At 51.4% G+C, this 10,454-nt stretch overlaps 1 protein-coding gene across 1 annotated transcript; it reads right to left on the bottom strand.

Annotated features, from left to right (window-relative positions):
• Positions 1-5,601: 5,601 nt before the first annotated feature.
• On the bottom strand, positions 5,602-9,442 carry LOC123164091 (transport inhibitor response 1-like protein). The gene is made up of 3 exons (XM_044581502.1): positions 8,701-9,442; positions 7,249-7,756; positions 5,602-7,163 (listed from the first exon to the last, which is right to left on the bottom strand). Exons 1-3 carry the CDS (start codon positions 9,318-9,320, stop codon positions 6,402-6,404), a joined length of 1,890 nt encoding a protein of 629 aa, XP_044437437.1. The 5' UTR covers positions 9,321-9,442; the 3' UTR covers positions 5,602-6,401.
• Positions 9,443-10,454: the final 1,012 nt, after the last annotated feature.

Consider the following 10,454-nt stretch of genomic DNA (forward strand, 5'->3'; position numbering starts at 1 on the left):
CTCACGCGCGTCGAATGTTGCAGGTGCTAGGTCGTGGGGAGGCTGAAGCTCGCCGGAGTGGAGCCCGCGGCGGCTGCCGGAGCTCGGGTTCGAGCGGCGCAGCGCTATGGTGCACTAGAAGACGAGCTGGCGGCGGCGTTGGCTTGCTGCGGAGCTGCTGAGCACATAGTCGTGCTCGGGCGCGAGCTTTGCTAGCTCTAGTTACGGCGGCGACAAGAACGGCGGTGACCGGCTCTCAGCTCCGGTGGAACCACGGTCTAGAGAGAGCAAATGAGCGCAGAGAGAGAGAGGGGTTCGGTGCAGAGGCTCACAGCGATTGCGACGGAGGCCTCGGCGAGCTCGGGGAGGGGCTGGTGACGAGGGGAGGTCGCCGGCGATCTCGGTGGACGAACGAAGAAGCGTCGGCTGTGGCGGCGTTGCAGCGCGTCCGGGGCCTCATGGCTCGTCGACGAGGTCGGGGACGTCGAGACGGAGCTCTCAGACACGGCGAGGAGTCGAGGGGGAGGCGGTGGACGTGGTGGCTGCGAACGGCGGCGACGGCCGTGCTCGGGTGGCTGCGCGCGAGAGAAACAGAGGAGGGGAGAGAGGACGGGAGTGAGCGGTTGGGTTCAGGGACGTGCGTGGCGACCTCCTGGGGGTCGAGGCACAGACAGGCAGGGTGGAGGTGGCCGGGCGCGTGCTCACGCGCGTCGGCCACGCGCGCTGTCCTCCTGGCGCGGTGGAGAAGATGACTGGCAGGGCCAATGGGCTGGGCCAGCATAGTGCCAGGCCAAGTAAGTAGCCCAGGTACTGTTCCCTCTCTCTCTCTCTCATTTCTGTTTCTGTTTTCTATTTATTCTGTTTTGTTTTGATTTAGTAAAAATACTAAACCATCTCAAAAATTCTGAAAATAATTGTGGGCACTTGTGAAATTATTTCCAACAGCCCACATTTAGTTTCAGAATTGTTTGAGCATTTAAAATATTTATAGCATTTAAAAGCCCAAATTCAAATACTTTAAGATTTAATTCAAAAATCCAGGAATGACCTAGAAATATGTTCATCATTTTTGGCAGAGGTTTTTACCTTTATCAGAAATCATGAACATTTCCAAAGGGCATTTTGGGTCATTGAAAAAATATTTTATTTGAACCTATTTGAATTTCATTTGGTGCTAGGGTTTACCAATCCCCAATTCAATTTCCTTTGAATTTAAACATGATGCATGGATGCTTTAATGCAACTAGTTACAAGCAATTCTAGGGCTGTGACAACGTGACTAAAATCAATGTTGACGCGGCAAGCTGAAACTTTGTTTGGAGCAACAGGTGCGATTGCCCGCGACAGTCGAGGGAAGTTTACCGCTGCAGCAACTTGGTACATCCCTCAGGTTAGCACTGTTGACTCAGCGGAGACAGCGGCAATCCATGATGGCCTATACTTAGCGGGGAAGATCGGATGCAATAAGGTCCTAATTGAATCAGACAACAGCTTTGTGGTTGAATCAGTACAAAACCTGGATGCTCGTGTTGGACTTGATGCGGTTATGGTGGCAGAGTGTAAGCAACTAGCTCTGGATTTTGCTAGCGTTGATTACTCGCATTGCTTCCGCGAGGCGAATGAGGTGGCATACACATTAGCGCAAAAATCCTTTAGTGGTAGGGCTTCTATTTTCTGAGAATCGTTTATCCCTGACTTTATTTCTCACTCCATTGTAAATGACTTGGCTATTATTTGAGGATGGCCGGGTGTCAGCACCCACGCAACGAAAATCATCAAGCAGCGCGAGTACGTACGTACTGCGTACGTACGCACACACGCACGACTGTACCAGTAGTACGGGACGAGGGAGCGCCTTGCTTGCCGATCCATCCGACCCGCAACGATATGCTCTGCGCGTCATCGGTGCGTCGCTCTCGCGGCCGCGAGAGAGATGTCGGCACGCATCGCGGACAGGCTGAGATTTTTTGACAGGGAGGGACCGAGGAGATGGCTCAGCTTGGGACTGTAGGAGCAATGCTGCACCCACGTACAGTTACGTGAGGCTTTTTCGATAATTCCACACCTACGAAAAGAATGGCACTAGCCCCTCAACAAAAATCTGCTTTGACCATTCTTATGTTCCTCGATTTGTGCCGACGACCGGCATTCCGGCGACAATGCATCTAAGCGAGAAGAATGGCAGAGCTCACCGTCGGCACGTCGCTGCGCCCATTGAGAAAAGATTTCAGGAGGACGTGAAAACTTCAAACCGGACGCAGCTTTGCCCCGCCCGGCGGCTATGATCATTCGCTGATGGACTCACTGTTTCTACACTGCTGGTTGATTTGGCTGGTGCCATGTTCGAAACAGGGCGATAAAAAAGGATTCGGCGCTTGGACGTGAAAAGAAACCATGCACATGATCCGCCAGGAATCCTATCCGTAGGCAACTTGCCAACTTGGTATGGCATACCTCCATCAAGTTAAAGTTGCCAGTACTAAGACAAGATCAATTATGCGTCACTTGATTGGGAAAGTGGGGAGCTACGTGCTCGGATAAGAACGATGATACACAGCGAGAACGGGGAACTGGGGAATTTCCTCTGAATATAAGGATCGGTTCTCATTCTTGAAAATACTCAAGGATTTCAGTTGAAAATTTGTTCCTGAAATTCCACCAGAAAACTCGTGTTCGCAAGAGCACGCAACACGTCAGCGGTATTCTTCAAGACTTCAAAGGATGCAATATTCAAACTTGGTTGTAGGGTTCCTTTTTACACCTTCAAGGACGGCATAGTTGGTCGTGACCACCGGCAATATATATCTGGCACGCCCGTGGTCCGTGGAGGCGGCATCTTCCTTAACCGGGTGTCTGGAGGGGACATGATTCCTTGATGTGCTGTGTGGCATAGTTAGGCCGCTGACATGTGGGCCCGGAAGCAGGTTGACCCACATGTCAGTGACACAAGGACAGAACGGTTGAGCATATGCCTTCACAGAGGATGGGGTTGTGCTAGAGTAGTGGTTCAAAATCTGATGGAAGAGTTCTCCCCTCTTATAGGGAGCTTGTGGGGGTGGTTCTTTACCGATCTCTTCCAGATCCTTTGGGGCTATCAGGGTCCATCATATGCAGCCGATTCAATCTCATATTTGCATGGTGGCGCAACTTGGTGGTGCTCAGGTCGATTATGGTTCGGATAACTTGTATCTTGTTGGCGTTGCAGCTTGAGTCTCGCCTTTCTCTCCAATAAGCCAGTCTTGTGGGGTGCCTCCCGGCCTATGCATGTTTTGCGCGCGCGGGGGGGGGGGGGGGGGGGGGGGGGGGGGGGGGTTGTTAATTGTGTCTTCACTCATGTCTCTCGCATTGGGTGGCTACTACAACGTGACTGTAAAGGCAAACAAGGCGTCGTGATGTTCCTATCTTCGGGAAGCTTCGGCGGTGGCTTATGGCTTACTCTCCTAGTAGAAGTCCTATAATTCTTAAGCTTTTGTTAGTTTGATGATTGAGGTTATGACTTATTTCTATATGGAGAAGCTCCCTCTCAACCAACTGATGACCCGGCACACGTTGGCTATCACTGCGGCCGTTCGATCTGATTTTGTTCGTATGGCACGCGGTGCAACACGAACCGAAGACCCGGTTTGCAGCATAGAACTTGTTGCAAACACATGTGGCCAGCACGTTGCAATGGCACATAACGGTTTGATGGAAGCGCAACAAGGCTCGTGTTGCAAAGGTCCAAGCGCAACACACTCAGCATTGCAAATGGTGGCGCTGACGCTGGCGGATATCGGACAACTGTCTCGCGCATCATCCAATGGTTGTCGAGCCGATCCAGGTTGCACCCGAAAACCGCGTAGTACCCGCCATTTCTATATCTCGTAGGATGCAAATACGAACAGGTACCGACTACTCGGATGCTCACACCCACAGACAGTGTATGGTAGTTTTATACTACTACGAAAAAGAATGAAACCAGAGGGGAAGGACGCATCGCCTGTATTTTACAGAAGAAGCGAGAAACACGGTTACATTTGCATCAAGACTATACTTTCATAATATCACCATTTTCAATTGAAATTCTATATGGTAGGCGATCAACTTGCAAGCATACAAGAGCCATGAAACACACAAAATGAGAAATATATCTACCCGGACTCAGACCGGCGAGACATCGACTCAGACCGGCAAGAGCGAGAGGAGATGGAGTGCACGTACACGAAGATGACGGGCTCCTCTCGCGGCACGGCCGTGGTGACATCCGTGGGGCAGCGTGCATTGATTGCATCGTGCGTGCGTTCCAACCAAAATGGGAGAGTACGGTTTTGTTTTGTGCAGTACACTTGGTGGATGGTGATACGTCGAGGCGTGACACGGTATAGCACGAACGCGATGTTTACATCTGTAGGAGTCAGGGAGTACCGAATGTGTGTGTAGCCGTTGGTATCACTGTCACGGCACAGAAAAGCTCGGCCCAAAAGACTACCCAAGGACCCGTGGTTTGGTCGTGAAGACGTGATGAAATAATACATGCCGGCAACCAAGGCCAGTTTGCTAGGACAAACGGACCCCGGGAATCTTTGAAGAAAGTTGCTACCACAGCTTTGGCTCGTACTACACCACCCGGCGTCATCGATGCCAAAAGCCATCCTATTGGCCATGCTCTAGCGCCATTGAAGGCCTCGCGAGAAAAGACCGGACCTTATCAGATTCGAAGCCCGGATCCTACGCGCGTCTGCCCGCCCGCCCACTGTTCCCCTCCCCTCCCCTCCCCTCCCATCACCTTTCGAGGGAGGGAGACGGCGACGTTGACGTGCCAGCAGTAGCACGCACACGCCGCGACGGACGTACTCCTACTAGTACTACAACGTCTAGCCGCCCGGGTAGCCTAGGTAGGCGCGCTATTTGGATCAGCCATCCCTCGCCACGCCAGAAAAGCACTCGCTTGGCGCTCCCGTTTGGCCATTGTCCGGTCGGTGGCCAGGCCGTTTTGGCCGGCCCTTCCTCCTCCCCCGCGTTGGGCACCTGATTCCGACTGATTCGGTTGAACCAGATCGATCGCAAGCGAACAAGGGCAGGCCAGCTGGGCGGGCCGGCCTTAATGGAGAAACATGGGTTGCGGCATAAACAATGCTTACGGGAAGATGGGAAGAAAGAAACTTGATCCAGATCCAAGTTGAAGTGGTGGCCAGGCCACCGATTCAAACGCCCATAATATATGGCAAATCTGCAAGTAAACAACAAGTGATGCGAGATGCATCGAGCGGCCCCAGGGAGCAGCGGCACATGCCGCCAACCGCCGGGCAGGTGAGGTTGCCATCTTAAACTATTCGCGCGTCCATGACGACGGAGCGAAAGATTCTGGTCAGTGGCGGGCAGGTTCCGGGAGAAAACAATGGCCGGGTGACAGGGAGATGACAGAAGAAAAATAAGCAGAGCAGATGGCATGTGAACTTAATTAACAAGGGATTGTATGTATGTAAAAGATCAAATCATTAGTAGGGCCTGGCCTCATGATGCCAATGGCCTGGCCACTCATTGCAACGAAAGAACAGCAATGCATGCTGTTGTTGTAGGGGTACTCACAAGAAGCATGTTAGTGGCTGTGACAGTAGGCAAGCAACATAATAGTTGTGGTAGTAGGATGAAAGAACAAAATTTGCTGATAAAGTTTCAAGTCCTTGGGTAGTTCTCAGCATAATAAAGGCGAGACAAGGAATGTAACAAGAGATAATAATAATGGTGGCCTAAGGGTCTACAAAACAACAACGTCTGGAGGAGGCTACAAAATAGTACAAACAAAAGGGGAGGCTTTCTTTTACCATAGTCAGATATTGACATCTTCTACAGCACTAGCAGTAGATGACAGGAGACGGCAATTCACACTGGCATAGGAATTCCTTTGTCTGGGCAGATGAACCAAACACAAGCTCCTCCCCAAGGAAACCCATGGTTTGAAGTCTTGAAAGGAAAGAACCATCTAAAACATGCTAACTGGACTCTGAATGCCACCAGCCCCTACTCATCAATGCTCGGATCAGGATCAGCCGAGGTGCGAGCCCGAATTCTGATTCTCTTGTCCCCAACTGTTCCCCCACATAGCAGATGCTGATCAAGGGGATACATATAGTAAGGTGCCAAACTGCTTCAACAGCAAATGCCGCCTCATCATCAGCGCAATCAGTGAATTTGTTTCCAGAGATACGCATAACCGGTGGATGCTCCTTCAGTACAACGAGTGACACATAATTTGTTTCCTGTGAAATCATGAAAACCCTCCACAGGAAACTTCCGTCCGCTGGCCCCAGTTAACTTGATCAAGAACACCGCAAATCGACCAGCTCCCGCTCAGGAATAACAGAACAAGGATGACCAGGTCCAGTAGGACAAGAAAAATTCTGCTTTGGATCACCACCAAACTCCCACAAAATAAGCAATGACTACAAAATTTTCACCAATGGCGGCGCATCACCCCTTGGCCCTGCTAGTGATCGGTACAGGTACAACTTATCAACGGTCTCTGTTTCCACCTTGTCCTCATTTTGCTCCTCCATTACTTCAACGACCAAGTTAGGCATCCGCTGAGCTACCTCCCTACAGCCCCTCATGGTTAGCCTGCATGAATTCATCCACAGGAACCTCATATTGTAGAAATAATCCAGACCACAAAGCAATCCCCTGTCACTGAAAGGGCTATCTCTGACCTCTAGCTTCTGTAACCGAGTGCATCCCTCGAACAAAAACTGAAGCGACAGGTCACTGTTCCCCGAGAAGGCAAGAGACAAAGTCTTTATTAGTTTGCCATATTGCCCAATGTATGCAAATGCCTTATCAGTGAGCAGGCCAGAGACAGAGAGCCTAGTAAGTTTCTTGCAGTTCTTCACTATCGCACCAAAGCCGTCATCCATGGGCTCCCCAGTAATGCGATCAGGGCGGTGGCGACCCATGATGCAAAGACGGAACACCACAAGGTCAGGGCAGTTATTGGACATAGCTACGACCGCAGCATTTGTCATCCGCTGGCAAAAGTAAAGTATGGATTCAAGCTTTCGGCAACCTTCGGATATAGCCTGAAGCCCAACATCTGACACAGACCCATCAGAGTCCTCGGTGGCATCCAGCGGAAATACTCGCAGCTCACGAAGATCAGAGCATGTCTCGGCCACAGCCCTGAGGCCTTCATCACCCACAGTATCAAGAACCTAAACAAGATGCAGTTTAGTACAGATGAAAATAAAGTAACATGGATTAGATTACCATGGCAAACAAATAAGAGTATGGACCTACCCAGAATGTCTGAAGTTTGTGGCATTGGCGAATGACTGGTGTCAGATCCTCAGCAGTCAGGCTTGCAAAGCTAACGTTAAGGGAGGTGAGATTACCACACACTGGGTAGATTGCTGGAAGGTATTCAGGGTTGACCTCCTGGAATCCAGAGAGGCAGACTATAGACGTCGAGGCTGCAAAAGAGGGCGCGAGTTCAGACACCGACATGCCCTCACCTTGTGGAGCCTCAGGACGAAAGGCCCCAGTGCCAAGGTGTGTGAGCTGCGGAGCCCGCGCCATGAGACGGCGGAGCTGCTCCACTGAAACGTGGTGGTTCACACGCAGCCGGCGAAGAGAGGGCGAGCGTGCCACAAGGGCCTCCAGGGCCTCAAAGTTGAATGGGGCACCAACGCAGTCAAACATGAGGGACTCTAGGGATGTGTTTGACACTGGGAACTTGGAGATCCAGTCCACTGCTTCGTCCTCCTGATCCACATAGTCCTCGATCAGATCCAGAACCCTCAGGTGCCTACACAAGTATTAAGTACATTAGTCGATGAGATGCCACACTCGTACTCCACTCCTTTATAAACTGAAGCAAAGCAAGAGGAACAAGCACATCTGGAGCCTGGAGACGTAAGTCTGGGAGTTGCCAAAGTAGATAAGCATTAAGCTACCCCCTCTTTCCAAATATGTAAGGCACCCATCAAACTTTGAGCCTAACTTTGACCATGAATTTGAGTAAGAAAGTATAAGTGGTATGCCCCGAATATTATACCACAAGAACTTTCAGATACGAATCAAATGGTATACTCTCTGTAACATATAACTCATATTATGTTGGTCAAATAAGTGGACAAAAGTTAGGCTAAAAATTTGAGGGGCTTTACATATTTGGAAGGAGGGAGTACAATTGGATTGCCACAAATGCAACGGAATACCAAATTGCCTATTACAGAGAGTGGGAGTTAGTTAACCCGGACCCATTAAAAGTTTCGTTAGTACTAAATATATGAACTGCAATATTCCCTACCCAGGATTTAATTTTCATTCGTCAACGGGCACTAACGAAATAAAGCGATTATGTTTTAACGCCTTGAGTCAGTGGAATAAACCACAAATGTAAGCATCATTAGTACGAACACGTATCAAAGTACTTCGCACGTCAAGATATATTTTGAGTTCATTCATGGGGCCGTCAACGGAGAAATATGCGAGTAAATCTAGCAGCAAAACATAGCAAGTGCGACAACAAGCTAAAGAATGGCACACGTGCATAGGTTGAGAACTAGAGGACCTCGCGAGAGAGAGAGAGAGAGAGAGAGAGAGAGAGAGAGAGAGAGAAGGCTGCAAAGATTCAACCTTCGGCAGCTTTCAATTCCAACCGCAGTGTCAACCCGAAGTCAACGGGAATGCGTCGACAGCAAGCTATATACTACGAGAGAAAAAGAAAGTTTGGCTGGGACATAGTACCGGCAACGCTCGGCGATGACGGCGAGGCCGAGGGTGCTGAAGCCGTCGCAGCAGACGAGGGAGAGCTCCTGGAACCCCGGGAAGGAGCGCGCGACGAGGCCGAGGTCGTCGTCGGTGACGGTCATGCGCTTGAGGCAGATGCGCTCGAGGCACGGGTAGGCGGGGCCGAGCGCCTCCAGCCAGGGCTTGACGTTGGCGCCCCAGCCGTCGGGGAGGAGGCTGAAGTCGGCGAAGCGCGGCTTGCCCTTGAGCACGACGGCGGCGACGGCGCGGAAGCGGGCGACGGCGCGGCGCGGGTCGACGGCGTAGCAGTTGCCGATGAAGAGCTCGCGGCGCGTCTGCGCCTCGGCGCGGTACCAGGAGCGGCAGACGAGCGAGGCGGCGTTGCGGTCGCGGGCCGCGGTGAGGAACTCGAGCACGCTCTCCAGCACGTTGTCCAGGACCTGGTCGGGCGGCGCCGAGGAGGAGGAGGAGGAGGCGCGCGGGCCGCCGCCGTTGTCGCCGCCCCTCAGATCCGGCGTCCGCCTGCCGCCGCCGCTGCCGCCGGAGGAGGAGGAGCCGGGGGAGTCCTCGGACATGTGCGTCGGCGGCGAGTCCGCCTCCTCCGCCGCCCCGCTCATGCCGGAGGCGGGGGAGGAGGAGGAGCGGAGGATGGGATCGGAGGTGGTGGTGGTGGCGGTGGTTGGGGGATCGGAGGAGGGTGGAGGTGGGGGTTGGGGTTGGGGCTGGGGGGAAGCGCTCATGTGAGACTGGAAAAGGATTAAATAATGATTAGATCGGAGAAGGGAGGTGGACGGGGGACGGAGGGAGGAACCATTTTTCTTTTTTTTTTCTCTTCCAGCAGAGTAAAAGTATTTCGGCAGAGGGTAACGCTACGGTTACCAAGTGGAGGCGTACCTTTGTGTACCTTCTATGTACCTTTGTGGCTTTTTTACAGTACTGTACAGAAGAGTTTACTGTATTTTTTTTGCGGGGTCAGAAGAGTTTACTATAGGACTGGTTTATCCCGAAAATTAACGTTGGACAGGGAGAGTGGCATATATTCTCACTGCCAAAATCTCACACTAAAACAAAAACCTATAAAACTCTAACATAAGATCCCAAAGCACATTCAGCGAGTGAAGTAGAATTCTCACCCGCAAAAGAAATAAAGAGTAGTAGAATTGGTTACAGTCCAGGAGCGGATGCAGATTGTAGTCTGCATCGACGATATCTGGAAGACGGAACGTGCGCTGGGTTCGTGTTGCGTGGATGACAGGTATGGTTTCCCTCTTCGGCGTCTTAGTCGTGGTCGGGTGCCAGATCTGGAGTTCGCTGACGTGCCCGGGGTGTTGCCCCGGTCTGATTCGTTCAACGGCAAGGGCTTCACTTTTTGTGAGCCGCCTTGGAGGTCCGCAAAGCTGCATATCAGCGATGGAGCCGCGTCGAGGTCGGGTGAGGAGGTGATCCGTCATTCTTTTCTTCGGCGCCTGCTGTTGTGGTGCTGGAGACGGGTGACGGGCGTTGATGTCAAACTCAGAGATGTTCTGCTATTTTTCAGTTTTGTCATGTCGGTCCTTACGTGACTTGTATTTTGATCTTTATGATATGAACGAGACACGTCTTACCATGCAAAAAAAAATTGGTTACAGTCTTCCACATTTTTTTCCTTTGAGAAATATATTCCACAGCTGATCTACGAAGGGTTGGGAGCCCGCTTTCCTATCCTTTTCGAGAAGAGTTTACTGTACGACAGATTTTATCTAAAAATAATA

This window comes from Triticum aestivum, chromosome 7D (genome assembly GCF_018294505.1).
Source record: "Triticum aestivum cultivar Chinese Spring chromosome 7D, IWGSC CS RefSeq v2.1, whole genome shotgun sequence".
NCBI lineage: Eukaryota > Viridiplantae > Streptophyta > Magnoliopsida > Poales > Poaceae > Triticum > Triticum aestivum.